The sequence below is a fragment of the Parambassis ranga genome, chromosome 20, assembly GCF_900634625.1.
Source record: "Parambassis ranga chromosome 20, fParRan2.1, whole genome shotgun sequence".
Taxonomy (NCBI): Eukaryota; Metazoa; Chordata; class Actinopteri; family Ambassidae; genus Parambassis; species Parambassis ranga.
In genome coordinates, this window is record NC_041040.1 from 9,360,670 (window position 1) to 9,379,952 (window position 19,283).

General features: G+C 40.3%; 1 protein-coding gene across 3 annotated transcripts in view; it reads right to left on the minus strand.

The window, feature by feature from the left end:
• Positions 1 to 19,283, minus strand: part of tpk1 (thiamin pyrophosphokinase 1) — a 51,465-nt gene that overhangs the window by 15,913 nt on the left and 16,269 nt on the right. For all 3 annotated transcript variants that reach the window (XM_028433445.1, XM_028433447.1, XM_028433446.1), the window contains exons 5-8: positions 15,241 to 15,313; positions 13,050 to 13,145; positions 7,467 to 7,613; positions 2,753 to 2,861 (exon numbers count right to left, since the gene is read on the minus strand). In XM_028433445.1, the coding sequence (XP_028289246.1) occupies positions 2,753 to 2,861; positions 7,467 to 7,613; positions 13,050 to 13,145; positions 15,241 to 15,313 (425 nt within the window). The remainder of the gene's footprint in view (positions 1 to 2,752; positions 2,862 to 7,466; positions 7,614 to 13,049; positions 13,146 to 15,240; positions 15,314 to 19,283) is intronic.

Below are 19,283 nucleotides of genomic sequence, written 5' to 3' on the forward strand. Positions count from 1 at the left end.
AATGCCTTCTAATTTAATTCATGTTTAAAAGGATCAAAGTCAATACCACAACAGCTATATACATGCATTTACCTTGACAATGGCGAGTTCATAAGTTCAAAATGAGCTCGAGCTTTCATAGATCATGCTTTCATGCTGCTTTACAAGCACATTGTTCCCCAGCTATTCAACACTAACTAACCATTTACTTCCCTGAAACCTTTTTTTTTAAAGTGTATCTGAAATTTGTATACTGAAGGTGATCACCAGTGATTTGCAAATTGCCTGCAGAAATCTCAGAGCAGATTGTTCCTGCCCTGACCTTCAGAAGCTGCCAGCAGACTCTACCGTGGGGCATTGACCCATGTGCTCTGAGGCTCCACTATAGTTGACAGTTGGGTGGCCTTCATGTCTGAAAGGGTCAACTGAAGAAAACAACAAAAGCACCTTTCCCCCTCTTACTGGAATCTACAGTAAGTTTTTTCCTGAGGGTTTTGGATAGTGACCCCAATATCTGTGAGCATACATGTGCACTGTCAGTTCTTATTTCAATATAAATGATTCATATACTAACAAAGCATGAACATATGACACAATACAACTGGGGCCAAGAGTATTTCAGCTCATCTTGCACATTCGTCTCAGGTACAATAACCGCAAAAATGTTTGCTTGATACTCATTGCAAATTTACACTCTGGATCAAAACATGAATCACTGCAGAGTTCTTTAAAGCAAGAGTGAAAACAATCGTCGCAAAATGTCTCCTTTGGGCCAAGAGAGGCTGTAATGGCTGACAGCAAACAACTCTCTCTTTCTTTATCATCAATTTTTCATCACAGAAATACTGTGGACTCAAGTGTGGAGTATCATTTAAAAAGAAAGAAAGGAAAAGAAAACCTTAGTGTCACTCATAAATAGCTACAATGGCACTGCTCTAAGTTTTCTTTGAAAATGGACAGACACAAATTAACAGCCATGCTCATAAGTTTAGTGAAGAACTTAAAAGGGTAAGTGTGCCTGTCGTCTTTAAAGAAAAACAGATCATTGTTTTGCTTTTCCTGATGGGTCAGCACAGAGCAAAGTCAGTGTAGAATATGGTTTGATAGGGATTTTTAAAGAGCTAAGACACCCACTGTCTTATTTATTTTTTCACAGACACTGTCAATGTAAAGTCAATGTAGCACAAGTGTAGAAACCTTTCCACGATAGCCATTTAAACCTAAGTGTGTAGAGTGTATCATCAGCCAAAACAGTCAAGGGTTATGGTGACTTCATTAATTGGGACACAAACATGTGTGATGATAAAAGGCAGAACTGGCAGAAATGAAGAAGCCACTTGGGGGAGTGGCGATATACGTCTTCAGAAAACAATCCTTGAGTCCAGGTGCCTCAATTCAAACTCTTGGAGATGATAAAAGGGTTTTACTTGATGACTATTCATATATAATGGAACTGTTTTCCAAATAAAATTCTGCCAGCTTATGACCAAAATTGTATATAGTAAAAAAAACAACCAATAAACCAGAGGAACAGAGTGTCAAAGGATTCACTGTCGCTACACTGACACATGCAAAAGTGTGAGAAAAATCTGATATTCCTAATTTTTTCTTTCATATTCTGGTCCTTCCTTCCGACCCCAGAGGGAAATCATTACTTCTAGCCTTCTAAATATGCATGTGGTTAATTATGCATCTTGTTATCACTGGCTAATCTGCATAGGAGTCTCATGTATAAAGTCTCTCTCATTACCATTCGGAAGGCCATCTCACAGGTGTGCTGAGTAAATACACAACACACTGTAGCTGATCAAAACACACACATAAAAACAACAAGCTAATAAACAAGGCTCGAAGAGCGTGCACACACTTGCATATTCAAACATGCATAGAGACGTGTTTTAACAAGCGCAGACACATGAGCGTGCTCGCTCAAGTGTATAGACTCCCACAAAAAACCTACACGCAGACGTGGAAAGTGGACACCCACCAAGAAGCAGACACATTATGCTTCCCCGCTGACAGAAGGTCCAGGTTTCCCTCGCCTGGGTGGCAGTTTGGTCTGTGCCAACTCATTAAGAACACAGCTGGCCACAAGGGTTGGAGTGGGGTAGGACCACAGGGGTGCTCGGATGAGTGCCTGATTGGATTTGCACGTAAAGCTCAAGAATATTAAAAGCTTTTGTGGCATGTTGTACTTCTCATATACTATATGTAACCTGTAACCTTATTCAAATAAGTATCTGCGCTGTTTTTATTAGGTTATGTTGAATGCTGTTTCTGCTGTGAATGTGAATTTCCACTTGGTGAGGTCTTCCAACCTCTGTGAGAATATTTTTTTTTTCTTCATTCACTGTCAACCTGACAACACTTATCTCTACTAGAATCCACACCTGTATAATTTCATTATAAAAGCTGTTGCTACATCTATTGCTGGCCTCCATACTACTTTATTGGACACCTTAAACTTGAGACCTTTAGAAATGCTACTGATGTTTCTTCAATCGGCATCAACATGATTTCTTTTTCTGTTTTGTCACACTATCACATCACAATTATCCAAAGAACAGACACCAGCCTTAGCTACCAGTGGTTAATTCAACAAGGGCTATGCTGACCCTGTTATCTATGCTGGCATCTTATGTGCAGCAAAATTCTACATTTCTTGCCTACATGTGCAGCAGAATGAATAGCTATTAAACAATTTGTGACAATGTCTCGGTCCAGTGGCAACAGTGGAATCTGGTGGTTGTGACCTCTGAAGAATCAAACTTACCCAGGTTCCATTTGAGTCCTGTGGTAGTCGTTTGACAGGGTCCACCCACTGGAATGAGGCCGCACCATTCCCCTTCCAGGCCAGTATTCACATCCAGTCTGTGGCTGCCCTAAAAGTGAAAGTGACTTAACATTTATCTGTATATATGTGCTTGTGTGTATAAAAACAATACAAGCAAAAGAGAAAAGAAAAATGATGTGGAGCAAGACTTCTTTAAATTTTTCACTCTGCTTCTCCACTCAGGGACTGAGGCTCATTAAAATAAATGATTGCCCTTGTCAAAGCTGTAGCCCATTTTCAGTTCCAACCCACACTTAAAAATAAGACCTTGCCATTTTGAATTATAGTGTACAGTATTTTACCGCACGTCATGGGGAGTAAAAAGATTTTTTTTTTTACTGACACCCATAACTGCACAAACGACCAGCTTTACATTTGAAAAGCACTGTTATGACAACCACATTTGAAGTTAACAGGCCGCGTATACTGTAATTTATTTCAGTATTATAGAAAGAACAGTATCTGTCAAGGATGGGGAGAATGGCTGGCAGTGCTGATGTGTGCTTTTCCATCATGTCGGAAAGTTTTTGAGACAAAGTGACATATTTTATGGAAGCCCTGTAAAAAAAGAAGGTAACCACAAACAAAATTTTGAAATGTCACAGCATCCCTGGGAGAAACTAGGACTACAGACAAAACAAACAAACAAGAGAATCACACAGTTATCGTCTAACTGAATAATGACTTTGTGCAGAAAGCACGAGTTATAATAAAGTCTGATGCTGTAACATAAAAAGGTCAAAAACAAACACAATGTGTTAAAAAAAGATACACAAATACATCTCAGTCTCATTACAGCACAGGCACGTGTACTTATAACGAAGGAAGGCCTGATCAACACTGAATGGCACCAACACTGTTGGCTTAAACTGTCATGCATCTTAACACAAAGACAAAAAGTGTCGACAGCTACAACTTGCTTTAGTCATCTTAAAAGAACCACACAGATGCGACAGCAAAGACACATACACACAATTAAGAGTGTGAATCTTTTAGGTGTGACAAGTAGAGTAGAGTTCAAGTAGAATTTTCTCTGCATGGCTTCCTGAAGCTGCAGAGCCAGAGGGAAGGAATGATGGGGAAGTTCTAAGTTCTGGAGCTTTTGGTGTTTAGGAAAAAAACCCTGAGGTTGTTTTCTATACATAAACAGCGTCTTTGTGTAAGAGCGTCAGAAGGAGAAGAAAGCAAAAAAACACATGTGCACCTACACATAAACACACACTTTTGCAGGAGAGAGCTTGGATTAAAAATGTTTTTTTCTTTCTACTTGAAGGGAATGCATCAACCTTTTATCTTAAACATAAAGACACTTATTTTTCTGAAAGTTTTCCCCGTGACACATCTAAAAAAATGTTTGTCATTTAGAGTAAACATGGTAATGTGAAAGATTTGTGTATAACACCAAGAAAAAAATAGTCTAAATGTTTGTTTTGGCATGCTTAACCCTAATATATGACCAAATGTAACAATGTAACAATACAAATATAAACAAAATGACGTTTTTCTTCTTAAATTTATATATTTACCAACAGTTTTGCTTCTAACACAATCATTTTAATACATGTGTGTTTTTTATGCTGATGTACTTGCATCTTGTGGCTGGAGAAACTAATTAAAAGGACATTTACATTTTAAGCGATACTTCCTGCACATTTGCTCTGAGCATTTCGTTGGCACTTCACCTTTCTGTTCTCCGTCTCCCACCTCCCACCTGTTAGCTCCTCTACACCCACCTGTGCATTGTGCACTTTGCACCATAATACCCCCAGATATGTGGAAGGTCAGGAAATTACCAAACTTCACACTACCAAGTTTATTGGTATTTAAATCAATATTAGTTTTATTATTCTGTAAATTTTCTTTTTGTACTCATGTATACATTTATTACCCTAAATTATTCATTTCAGAACAGAGCAGATCTGTTAGTCTATAGTTATATAAACATTGTACATTATATTCAGATACAACCTTGCCTGCCTGTTTCAGTGCAGAGGTTTGGGTGAGTTTACACACCTTAGCTATCACACTCATCCATCCATTATCTGAACCTTTGCTTTGTCCTGCAGTGCAGGGTCACGGGGGCTGGAGCCATCACACGGCAACATACACATACAAACTTACACCTACGGGCAATTTAGAGTGACCAATTGACCTAACAAGCACGTCTTTAGAATGTGGGAGGAAGCCGGAGCACCCGGAGAAAACCCATGCAGGTAAAGGTAGAACGTGCACACTTCACAGAGAAAGGCCGCAACCAGAATCGAACAAGGAACCTTCTTGCGGTGTGGCGACAGTGCTAACCGCTGCACAACCGTGGCGCCGACTATCGCGCTCATAAATCATTTAAATCAGCTTCTCTACCAACACGTTTCACTTCACAAAAGGGCATCAGGTAAACAGGCTTGTGGTTTCGACCTAATGTGTGTGTGCTACGATGATTCATAGTCTGAATTGGGCTGACAAAGCTTTGTGCATCACATGTCCCACAGCACAAAGAGCATAGCTCCAGCATCTTTGGCTGGAACACTAATTTGAGTAAATGTGACTCTGCTTGGCCCACCAACTGAGACCTGATAGAGCAGATAGGGAGATAAAAACAAACAAAGCAGATGAACTCTGCCTAACTTTTACTTTCTTTCTTTTTTTCAGTAAATTTAACAACCCTGGGACCTTGACTGATTAAAACATCCTCTTATTGTGTAGGGACTTAGAATCAAAAAGCTTGCAGCCCTGTGTCCCTATCCATAATTAAATAAAAGACATGAGAATTATGCAATGCCCTGAGCCAGCTATAGAAAAACATGACTGCTGCATATCTCCCAAAGATAGCATAATAATACTTTGACACTTCATTTGGGAAACAAAATCAAAAGCAAACAGACACAACCCTGATTAAATCGGTGCAGGTTTGTGACTGAGACCTGCACTGATTTAATCAAGAAGGAGAAGAAGCAAATCTAAGTCATTTTAATGCAGTGTCACAATTATAAATAGCTATTTAATGCACAAAATGGCAAAGTAGTTCTGGTCCTGTTTCTGATCCATGTACAGAACATGAACAACTCTGTATACATTGATTGTACTGTTGTACTCTGAAGCCAGGCACGTAATGAACCAGTGATTGCATGGGGTATGGGTGGTGAGGATATTTGGCAAAAGTTGTAAACACTTCAATTACAGATGTAACTTGAACAAATAGCACTGGGCCTTTCGAAGGTTGCGTTCACCTTCATGTTCATCGCCTGCGTTCATCAGTCGCTAGTGAATTGGAGCTGCTTTGACAAACGAGCTTAATTTACCCTCAGTGAAGTAAGATTAATTGGAGGTGTCGAGGTATGAAGCAGCAAATGACAACACGCTGTTGGAATAATGACAAGAAGTAGAGGGAGAGTGTATGAGAGAGGGGTTTACTTAAGGTATTACGGTGTGTCATCGGGAAAGTGTGACAGTTAGCTGTTTGTCCCTAAGACCTCGCGGATAAACAGCATGGAGGGGGAAAAACAAAGGGGGCAAAGGAGCGGAGTGAGTCCCAAATGGCGGCTGCTCAGCCCACTTGTAAACTCAATCAACGGGAGAGCATGAGAAAGTGACTAGCATGGAAGAAAACAATTTGGGAGCATCAAGAGACATTCTCTCGCTCTCTCATTCACAACAGCAAATTGGGGCACCATAAGAGCAGAGATGTGTGTGCAAGTGTGTGTGTGTGAATCTTCTTGAAGTGATTACTTAACAAAGAAACAAAGTGTTTAACACTTCAATCAAGGTGGAAGCAGAGAAAGAACATTTCTGAGAGAGAAGACAAAATGAAAAGAAGGACTGGGAACAGGGTGATTACAGGGGTTAGAGCAGGGAATGTTCTGGGGCTGTTTATGTGTGTAGTGCGCACATGCATCCATACTACATGATTTTCGCCCCATTTTAGCAATGATTTCCTGTCGACGAAAGTCTGCGCTAGTTAGGGACAGTCGTCATGTGTAGTCAGCACCAACATCTGTTAGTGTGTGGAGTGAAGATGCAAATCTGCAGACCCGACCTCAGTCGCAGTTATTCAAACATGTTTGAATTTCTCAGGCCGGGTCTGGACACAGTCGAGTAGTGTAAACTGATCACTGACCCAACTGCAAACATGTGTTGCCCATAGCCAATGAAAAACAGAAACCAGTGTTACAACAGGAAGTAGTGCGATTTTTATGTGTGTGTTTTTTTTTTCCGAACAGATAGCTGCACAGACAACAGCAGCGAGCCGACTGTCGTCGGTGTTTTGTTTACGTCTTCTTCAAGTTTGTTGGTGGTTAGCAAACAACAAATTTACACAGTATCGCCACCAGCTGGTGTGTGTGTGTTTGTAAACTGTCACCATTGCTGCGTTCAGTTAGCTTTAGTTGGTTTGACAAATTATGTAGTCTGTGATCCCTCATCAGGAGCAGTTGTTAAGTTGAAGTCAGTCTGTTGTGTGTGCAGTGTGTACTCCTGGTCTTTTTAAAATCTGTTAAGACTGAAAAGTCATGCATATGTGTCCCCAGCCTCAGTAGCTCAAAAGGAACACGACACCCAGAATAACTGCTCAGAAATGTTTATGCATGCAAGTAAAAGGTATAGAACAATCCCAAGGGGAAGGAATTGTGGGTTATCTGTGGGTTTATAATACACTCACAGGTCTTAGAAGATATGCCAAGCTTGTATCCTGTATGATCAGCAGGGGGAGTTGTGTCATAGACAGACCATGGTAGAGGGTCTCCACAGATGCCATGGTCTGGTCAAATCTGCCTGCCAGCCCGCCCAGCATCACTATAGCATCCACCTGGAAAGACAAACAATTTAATCACACACGGACCAACGCCATGGTTTGATGTCAGGCCCTCTGGCACGATGCTGCAGTTCCCATCAACACAAGCTCGGTTTTTGGCAAAGTGAAATGAGGTTAAAAACAGAGCTGCATTTGGATCTCAACAGTTAAACTAATTGGCTGCTGACTTCTGCGGAAAAACACAAATCAAAATTCACAAGAAAATGTGGGCTTTGAAAAAAAGGTAGGTAAAACATTAAATGTCAAAAATATATTTTCCATTTTTTATTTATATACAACATATTTCTTAATCTAAAAAACATGACTAAAGAATACATTCATTTTATAACAGAGTTGTCTTGTAGAGTTGTCTATTTCCTTCACAGACTGAATCAAAAAGTACTGATAATTCTGCATAAACACTATAGATTATATATAATATAAATTATTAAATAAACTATTTTTCAATAGTGAAAAAAATGCATTACTTGTTAACCCTATTGATGTTCCTTATCTTCTCTTCTGAAGACTCGTTTTCCCCCAACATGATGAAACCATGTAGAAATCTCATAATCTGCCTATCCATGTGAAATACCAATGCAGTTTATTTATTTATTTATTTTAAATCAGGCTCTTATTCCATATAATTATTGCTTGCCTCTGAACAAAGAGTTAAAGAGATGAAGATTCATTCAGCCTAAAGCAAAACAAAGGAGTAGAATCACTTTTTTGTTGCTGTACAGAAATGCACATTCATAGTGAACAGGTAGGCTGCTGACATAATGGTGACAGTATGATCTCCTGTCTGCAGTGGCTCACTCCTGTGTTACGGTCATTACAATTCTAAAAATCAAGGGTGCTACAAAAACAGACCTTAGAATTAAATAAACAAACAAGACGGAGAATAAAGAGAGATCAAAGGATCAATGTGGGCCATTAAAAGAGGGTAAACAAAGTCAGTGTCTTAAATTAAGAGGTGAGCATTTTAAAAGCAAATCAAGTAAGCTAAGTGGATTACTTAAACTAATACCATTTCCTGCAGCCTCAGAGCTGAAATAACTTTGAACCACCAGTTTACTTAAGTGCGATATTTACAGCTCTCAGCAGATATATCCTTATACAACGTCCCTGAGCAGTCAGGCACCAGCGCTGACAGCCTTAAAACCCAACAGAGTCTAGAGGGCAAAGGCGCTGTCACAGGCTGACAACTGACAGTCACACCAGCATGGAAAATGAACCAAACGCCATCAATCACACACGAACACACACACACACACACACACACTTCAGTGTTTTCACTTCAGACACATCCTGAAAATAAACAGAAACAGAATGTAAGAGGTAACATTAGCTTATCTTACCTTTGTCTGATTGTACTGAAGGCACAGCAGCAAATCATGTGTTTTTAATAAGTCATAAATGTGCACTGTCTCACAGAGCAACAAGCTTCAAAAATATTGTAAAAGTCTACAATTTACATTCTAAGACCTGCAGTGTTTTTCTTGTGCATGCAGTAACCATTTTAAATTACAGCACAGGACACTCCTACATTGTCTGTCGCCTCAGAAACTCATTTCCATTTCTCATTGACTCGACAACAATGAGCCACTACAAGAGCATCCGAGGTTTTTTAACCCTTAAAAGAGCTCAGATCAAACTTTTGCTTCAACTCATAACAGGAGCACAATTTAGCCGCCATCTCAATATGTGATAACTATGTTCCTGCCTCTGGAGATACTGTAAATTCAAACTCAGACTTGCTGAGATTGAGGTTATATCAACATCTGGCTTACGCCCCCACATGCAGAGCGACTGCTTAAACTGTAAACAACAACACTTGGTAAACAAACTCCCCTCTGTGAGAGATAGAGAGGTTATGAAATTATGATAAGCCGGAAAAAAAAATGCAAATATGGCAACCTCCCTGTGATTTAATATATTCAAATAATAAAAAACACTGAATTCTCTGAACCTTGTCTTAATGAAGTGCTAACAGATCCCACAAAAAACACCAAAATCTCCCGTTCAAAACTTTCTAACCTCTTTCAGACATTTAGCACTGCTCTCCCACAACAGTCTTCAAAAAATGTTCAGTATAGTTACAGCAGTGACTGCTATTTAAATAGGAGTAAATTGTGCATTTGCTGGGGCTATTTTTAACCACAGACTGATACACATTTGGTGCCCCATATACAGCACCAGAGCAGTGTCATCCAGTTTGCTGATGTGGCTCATCAGTCTGGTTTTGTATAGCAACAGGGGGTCTGTGGCACAGGAAATAACCTATTATATAGTTAGTAGAATCACATTGGGTTTAATTTAAAAAAAAGAAGAGAAAATTTCGTCATCCATCTAACCAATCTACAACTATTATTGTGCATTCTTACATATATAATCCTTAATCACAAGAAAAAGCTCAAATCTGCTACAAAAGCACAAAATTCATAACTCGACAACAAACCTAGAGGACACACAAAAAATTAGGAACTATGAAAGGAAACAAGGAACCCTGACTGAAGTAGAAATCTGTTTTGTGTTTCAACCTCAAATGACACACCAGCGTGCTCAATCTCTGCTTTCCATCAGCACTTCTGTTGTGTCGGCTACGCATATCAAACATTTTACAACTGTCTGAATTTTTATTTGTTCCTATTTCATGTGTGTTTACTTAAAGCAAATCAACAAGTAAGGCAAGGAGAATCCCACAACTGAATGAGAAAAATGGAACAGGCTGGCTCTACACAGCCACATCAGTTGGCTGCGAGAACTAGAGCGAGCAGCAAAAAAAAAAAAAAAAACCCAAAAAAACAAAGGTTTACTCCCTTATCCAGGATGATGAACGGATAACCAGAGAAAGAGGAAAGAAAATGAAAACTGTGGTGGCTGCTTATTTCTGTGACAATGAAGTAAGGGGAGAGACCCTGTCAGATCGAGCAGACCACCAGGCGTTAGAATACACACATAATTTGCAAGTACATAGAAAAACAGATGTTAACACAGGCACATGCACAACCTAGGCACAAACAAACACACGTGTAGATGTATGCAAACAAACCTCAGCTCTCCATAATCCTCTGGTACCCTTCATTGGGATTTCACTAGACACAATACAAGTTAAACTCTCTAAAGCTGTGCAAAGGATATGGTGAATCATCTGGCTATTTAATTCATTTAAACAGGCTAAGAAGTGAAAGATGGAAATTAGTAAAAAAGAGCAAGAAAATCTATGACACTGCATCATGTTAAATCATTATAAGGTTTTATATAACCTATGCCCAAGTGTTGAAGAGATTTAAAGTTCAAGTAAAAGTTATAGTGCACAAGGAAAAGAGGAAAAATCCAGGAAAACAAACAAAAAGTCATCATCAGCAACTCTTATTATGGAGCGTTGAAAAGTGATTGCCAGGCTCCTATCTCTCCCGGGCAGACAAATGGACAAACACTCAGCCCCAGTTCAAAAGCAGATTAAATATTAGCCAGGCTGAGGGAAGGGGAGAAAAAAAAAACCTGCAAGTGAAGGACAAAAGTATATCTCCTCTTAAAGCCTGGAACCTAAAAACAAAGTGAGGATGCACAATGCGGTAACACGTGTACACAGAGGATGACGTCCATGTTTGCATGTGAGTAAATGTCCTGTCCGTGGTGTTTCATTAGCTTAGGGATGTGAAGTGATTGGAACACTCAGCTGTGATTGGAGAAATACTCATCATACTGCTTAAAATTCTAATAATGGGAAAAAAACAAGAAGATAGAGAGAGAGAGGAAAGAGGAGGGCCAGATAAACACACAAAACATGATGTTCCACTCAGAATCGCTGATAGAAAACTTTAAATTGAAAACTACCTCCTGTATTACATTATTTTTCCCATGTTGTGGGCATGTTATGTGCTGACATTTTGAGAGTGAGAATGGAAATTGAGTCGATCTCTGGATCAGCTCACTGAGTGTGTCTGGCTCTGCAGCAGTTGACTGGGCACAGGGCTCCGATGTGGCTGGTGGAGTTCTGGATATCAAGTTGTTAGGAAATGCTTTACACTTTGCAAAGATCACAACAAAAGTTAAGCATTTAATTTAAAATCAGGCCAATCACACTCAGCACTTTAAGTGTATGTTTGAATGTGTCTAATTATATTTTTTTTCAGGTAACATTCAGTGAGCAGAGATGTTCTTTTCCAGCAGAGATGTTGTTTCATATCCATACACCCACACTACTTCACACCAGGATACGCCACGGGTAAACCACAGTTGCACACTGCTGACCTCTGAACACCTCATCTTCAGTACCTGAGGACTGAATGCTTTACTTGAAGGCATTAACCACTCTGAGACTGAGAGAGAGGACAGCTTTATATATACTACCTATAGAGCTGCAAATATAATGGTACTCAAGTATTAACAGTAACAATGCAAAATAAACACATTGCTCGCAACAGCATTATGCAAATCAAGAGACTGTATGATGACTGCATTAACAACACAACAACACACTGGAGATTTTATATGAGAGAACTTTCTTGGCACACAAATAACCCAACCCTAAATGTGCAGGACACTGGGATGACACAACAATTTTTCATGTATGCCATTGTAGTATATAGGAGTGCCACATGTGGGATACCTCACACTGTTCTGGTAAGCATGTCAGAATTTGTTGTCACTCAAGATAGACAACTGTAGAGAATCATCAGAAAGAAACAATGGACTACTACAGGATTCGGATGGATTGAAATACCAAGCATAAATCCCACAGTGCACTTGGAGCGGGAGACAGAATCAGTAGTTAAAAAAGGAGCTGTACAGGTGTAAGTAACTGTCCAGCAGGTGTAGGGGTGGCGGGAGAAAAAGTGGAACGATAAGTGCCTGTTCGAAGTAGTATGTATTTTGATGTATTAACAGAGGATGTATCCACTGCGGTAAGTGGTTTTTCAAGTGGCCCTTAACAATGGATGGGGGTGCTCCTGCCCTGATAGCACTTGTTGGGTTGTTCCATCATCAGGGAACAAAAAATTAAAAGATATCCAGGATTGCTGTGTGCATGGAGTTAATCTATAGTTCACCCACTTGAGACCAAGTTCAAGTCACACCAAATATCAAGACATGGCTTTAAAGAATAATGTCCCCCATAGCTCAGTCAGTATAGTGCATTGTATGATCAGACAGAAAGTTACTGTGGGGTTAAGCAGCAAATCTTGTGTAGTCTGAAGTCAGCTTTATTGGTGCAGGTTTAAGTTACCTTTAGATAGAGACAGGCTTGACGTCTTCAACTGCATCCACTGTTAAAGCTAAGCTGACCAATTCCTAACTTCATATATAACAGATTTCATCTTGGCAGGAAAGTATTTCACAAAATGTTGCTCTGTTCTTTTAAAATAAATACGAAATCTAAATGTCAAGCGTATTTCAAAATCATGTGAGAATAAAAATCATCAGTATGAGTGGTGTGCACATTACCTTCAACTGCCGCCGCTGAATTTCCTCCAACATGATTGCAAGACACTTGGTGAAGTCTGTCAGATCCTGGTCAGCCGTTTCTATCAGCCTGCACCCCTATGCACATAATAAAAAATGGGAACATACAGACAAGGCAACAAAATACAATCAGATAGACGTACATCTGCACAGATAGTGGAACAAATACCCAGGCAGAGATAAGGGATAGAGGGATAACAGCGTACAGAAAAACTAAAGGGATAGGGAAACGGAGAGAGGCATAAATCAGTGTTTTAGTGTTGTCTGGCTGTCTGTGGGTTGTGTTGCTGAATAATGTAGAGGTTCCAGTCAGTGGCCCTAAACTACAGCATCCAGGTAAACAGCCACACTCTGACTTCCTTTCCCTCCATCTCTTTCTCCACGGTGTCACTTTTCTCCTAAAACACACCAACTTCCATATTTCACTGACACACACAGCGCAGTCAGTTCACACAAACTTGTTCGCTGTGCTCTGTTTGATCCCATCCACCCCCCCCCCACCCCCCTTCTCTTCTATCATCCCTCCCTCCCTCCCCCCTCTTGTCTCTCTCCCTCCCATGCGGATGCTTTTCTGTTCTCTCCCTTCCATTTATGCAGAATTATTCACCGTTTGCAACAAATCTCTGAAGGAACGCCTCAAACTTTCCCATTGTTCTGCTTCAAAGGCATTACCATAACAGTCTGTTCTTTCTCACAGAAAAAGGTATTGCTCATTTTTTTAGGGCTACCTGTGTGATACATATGAAAAGGGTCTGATCTTAGAGACAGCTAAAGAGGAAGGGAAAATGTGGTAGGAGGGAGAAAGAGTGACACAGCTGAAGACATCTCATGGTGTGTTGTGTGTGTGCATCATATGCATGATGCATCTGGATCTGCATTTTAAGCTGTAAACAGTGTGTCATTGGGGTCTGATCAAAGTAACACACAGAGTGACACAGCACAAAGATCACACAGGCGGGCAGTGCATTTGTTTGTCTCTAAGGTTTGTGTGTGTGTGTACGTCTTTCTCTGTATTAATTATTTATTGAACCAAGCTCACAGTTTGACATTTTGCTTGCTATAAACAACGCAACATCCAGTTCATAGGATCATTTGCATTTTATTGTCATGACCTTGGATAGTTTAGGCTAAAATGCCTACATTAACAAATTTAATGCACAGCCAGGGACAAAGGGAGTAAAGATAATGATGCTGCATGTCACCGTAGGACTTTAAGGACGTACTGCCTTGGACAGTGTTGGACTGCTATGTTAAAGGGTTATGCTATTAGCACCCAGCTGTCTGGAGCCAGCAAAGCAATTTGCACTCATGGTGGGACAGCCATCGTGGCTATTTACACCCAAGTATATAACATGTCGGTGACAAGCAACCAGGTGTCTGTAGCCAACAATGCTATTTGCACCTGGCAGAATGGTTTTCTGGCAGAAAAGCATTCTACCAGGCTTAATGTTGCAAAATGGTCTATCTGAACCCCTTCTTCCAACACAAGCTCCACTGTGCAGACTTTTTGCTGTTTATAGTACCTCACTTTGCCTCCTGAGGCATGCAGCCATTAGGGAGCAGTGTGTTTGTCGTCTACAGGACTACCTGCTAAACAGGGAACAGGTCTTACTGCATCTTGAAATCACTGACAGCTGAGGCTACAGTTATGTGACTGTGCCTTTAAAGCCACTTTGATGATTCAGTCTGCATGCTCTTGACAGTGCAGGTGGATCTCCTGGAGAGTCTAAAGCATAAGAGCTGTTCAACCCCAGTCAACTTTGGATAGTCAGTTATCCACTTAGGGAGTGTAATTTCAGCTCTGTGACCCTAAAACACCACTCAGAAAGCATGATGTCAAACTCAAGCTGAGCAGATAGATCACATGTTGAGATGATGGTGCACAGTCAGAGGGTCACATGTCATGAAAAAAAAATCCACAGAAAAAGAAAATGCCTCCACTGTTAGTGGTGCTCTTGAAAACTTTAAATTATGACACCAAAAAGTCTTTTTCTATGCACCAAGATTGTTAAGAAGCTAGGTTGTATATTATAGGCTTGACGTGGTGTACATAGGTTCAAGCAGCCAGAACATACAGACTTCTTTTCTGCAGTTTTATAGTGTGTACTGAAAGTCATTATGTTTATGTGTACACCTGTGTTTCTGAGTGTGTGTGTGTGTGAGTTTTACTTACCTTGTCTGCATAGAAGGCTTTGACCTCAGCGGTAATGGAATCAAAATCCCCACTGATATAGTCGGGGAGAAAGCTGGATGTAAGGACAGAGAAGGGGAGTGAGTGACAGAGAGAGAGAAGGTTAAGATTGCAAGAAAGACAGAGGCAGAGATAGAGGAGGGAAGGAGAGAGAGAGGGAGAGGGGGGGAGAGAGAGAGAGAGAGAGGACATCGGAGCATGTGTCAGCGCTTTGATCTGTGCAGCAAGGGAAAGGAGTGACGCCGCCGGGGGAAGACGAAGAGACATGGAAACTGACAGGGTGATTCTCTGTGGCACTGAGTCTAGCCCTGACTCTCTCCCACACACACACACAAAGCTGATGGCAGATAGATTGATGGGGAAGTACACCCAAGCAAACAGGGCAGCACAGAGAAACAAAAGTTTAAGTTTGCTGATAAATAAAAAAAAGCCTAACAAATCCTATCAAAGGTTTGCCAACACTTATATTAATGTTGGCAGCATAGTATTTAAATAAATGCATCCAGTTAAATATTGCACACCTGGCCGATTGATTAAAAAAATACAGATATATGTTCATCATCATGACTTTCCATCTAACTGCAAGAAATCAGAAAGGAGGTTTTGGATTGGGAATATATGGGCATTCAGGTTCCACATTCCAAACATATTTTTTTGTGAATTTTGTGAATGAATTTTATTCATTCAAATGCAACTGTTCTTTCCTGCCTTTACATTAGGAATTAACAAGTTCTGTTGCAGATATCATGCCACCACTGAGTAAAACAGATAGCTCTCTGTTTATTCCATTTATGTGTGCATGCTTATGAGTAAGAGGGGAGACCATGCAGGGATGCAGTTGCAGCTATCTACAGGCATTAACAGGTTTGACATTACGATTTCATGGTTGGTTGGCTAGCGTGTTTGTGTGCGTTATGTTTGTGTGTGTGCTCCCCAGCAAGAGGCGAGAGCGACGTTCCAGTCGGTTGAAGAAAGAGATATATACGGATTATTTTCTCCCTCCCATCCTCCTCCTACATTCCCATTTATACCGACAAGATACAGCAAGACAAACAGAACGGCAGTTGTATGCAACATGTTGACAGCCACACACACAAATATGCACCTAACCTGGAAAAAAAACTTTCCTTGTTCACACACCTTTATAAGCACCAAAATATACACACAAGACACCAACACTGCACTTCCATTCAGAAATAACCTTCATGTGACAGATGGAACAGGACGTGACACTGAGGCTGATCACAGCTCTACACACACACACTTACACACACTTCTTTGTGACCTGTGTGCATGACACTGTCGGTGGTTGGTAATTGACCAGGCAAGATTCTAAATTCTGTATTTGTGTCTGTGTGCATGAGAGTTAATGCTGTTTGTGTGTGTGTTTGTGTGTCTGTCTGCTGTGTGTGTGACAGTCTTCACTTCCACATTAATATTAACTGACACTTTAATTTGGATGGGAAATAGAGCATTTTACCACCAGTTTGTCGGAGCGCCGAGTGGCGGGGATGGCTGTGTGACCTTTGCCTGTGTTTGTGTGTGTCTATCAGGCTGTCTGTGTGTCCCTCTCTCTCTCTCTCTCTCTCTCTCTCTCTCTCTGCCTGTTTTTTTTCTTACACCTCTCCTTCCCATAATGCCTTCTCCTTTATGCCCTTTTCAGTCTTGCATTTCTGCTACTTACTTTGCCATGTAATCAAAGCACCTTACTTCCATTTAACCACTTCATTAAAAATCTCTCCTTTTTTCCTGGTATGTTCTTATATGTTCCTTTAGTTCTATTTCCGTCTCTGTGTATTCCCATATTCCTTCTACGTGAACAACCAAATGTTGTATGTTGCCTCATTTTCTCAGATCTTTCAGCATCTTGTGAATCACAACATAATAAACACTCCTCTCCATCTTCCCAGTCTTTTCATCATTTAAGAAGATATGTCTCTGATTAATCCTCTCATCCCTCCACTCTCCCAATCAGAGGACAAGAGACAATGAAGAGGTGGAGGATTTATTTTGGATGACATCACTGCCACCCACATCTATAAATAACCTAAAGCAAAGCTCTCTGACTCATGAACTGTATACACAAAGACAGGCTCACAAATGTAGACGTATGACGAGTTCATTTTGACAAGCAACCACATGACATATGTTCTTGGACTCAAAGTTCAAACATTGCTTTAGCTGTGTGTCTGACAGTAAATGTCTGTGTTACACAAGGTTAAAAACAAAAGGAAAATTTTCTTGTCAGGAGTTCAGGTCCTCCCTGCAGCTGTTTTGAGATGGTTGCAAGTTGCTTTCTCCTGTATGTATCTATGAATGTGGACAAAGCATCTGTTACATCACAAATGAGCTGTTTTAATCCCTTAGGGAGGCTCTGACTGTCACCCTGTTGGCTAAACTCCTGGTGAATCCAAATACAGGCAAAGAAGTGGAGTGGTGCTACGGTGGGCAGACAGTCACTGAAGCAGGAAGACCAAGCTATGAGTCTGCACCTGCCTGTCACTGAAAGTGGTCACACACACATTTACAAGTATTAATATAATTCAAATTTGTCCAGTTGCCACAAAAAGGGTACTTATCTATAAACCCTTTTCGTAACAGGCTGTAAACATGCTTATGTCTGCTGTAAAGTTAGACATTATAACAAGAGTCTATTGGGTACTCGCTTTTGGAGCCAGCCCAGAGGCTGCGAGGGCAACTGCAGTTTTTGCCTTTTCAGCATGGGCTTTATTTCTGCTTGATATTCACAAACGACCTGGGTTTTAAGACTCATAAGCAGGTTTTAAATAGCATCATAGCGATATTGGACTGGATAACACCAAGGTTAATACTACTTTTAATCCACATTTGTATTTCCATGTGCATGTGTACCTCCAGTGTAAGTGCCTGGTTTCATAATAAAGCAGCACTGCAAAGGAAGCCATGAACAAAACAACCAATTACTACCAACAGAGTTCCTATTATCCACTGCAGCCAAGATTTAACCTAAAAAAAAAAAGGACGAGTGGGAGCTCTCCAGCACGCCGGTGCACATGTGACTTTAACATGCAAATCCACATCAATATAATGAAAAAACAGCTGTTAACTAATACATTGTCAGCTGTATGACAAAGAAAGGAATTCTTGTGTGTGGTGCAACTCAGCCTGGATTGGTCCTGTAGGACTAATAACTACTCACAGACAAAATTCCACACACCTCTCTAACACTAAACTTATTAACGCTCTAAATTACTCTTAGGGCTACTTGGTGCACTACAAAGCCTGAAAGAAGAAGAAGAAGAAGAAGAAGAAGGGAGATAATTGTAATTTTAATTATCCTTAATTGCTAAAATTCTAATACAATAATCTTGACAAAAACTAGCACATGTAAAAACAGAAGTGCTAAGCTCTCCTGTTGAAAGGCAAGGCCCAGCTCCCCATGCTCATCAGCTCACCTCAGCATGTCAATTTCCAACGCAGAGCAATAAAGACTGGGGAAATTTTCATTTAGTGTGTAATAGACAAGCTGCATTTGAAGTGAAGCAGAGCTGCAAGTGAAAAGTGAGGCTAGGTCTTCATATATAATATTAGTATATTATGAGATTATAGCAGTCACACAGACAACATCTAAGACCAAGCAGTTAACAATTTGAAATTACTACAATGGCTTTATTTATTTTCTTGACATGTTAGCTTGCAAAAAAAGGCTGAAATCAAATAATATGAGAGGAAATGATGAATAAATAGAGACTGTCAGAGATATGTTTCTTTGCCACTAAGTCTTAAAATAAGCAGTTTTGCCTCTGACAGCTTAATTTGCTGAGCCTGACAGCATTATCTTCTCCCAACCAAAATGCACGCACAATCATTTGCTGATACAACTGTGCTGTGAAAATCTCTTCCACATACACATAAATACACATTCTTAGTCAAACACTGACACAATAACAGAAGCATATGCCTGCACATTCCTCTAAGCGCTACACTCAGCTGCAAATTTTTATAAACTCTGCTCGTGTACAATTACCTCCTCCCACATTCAGCCG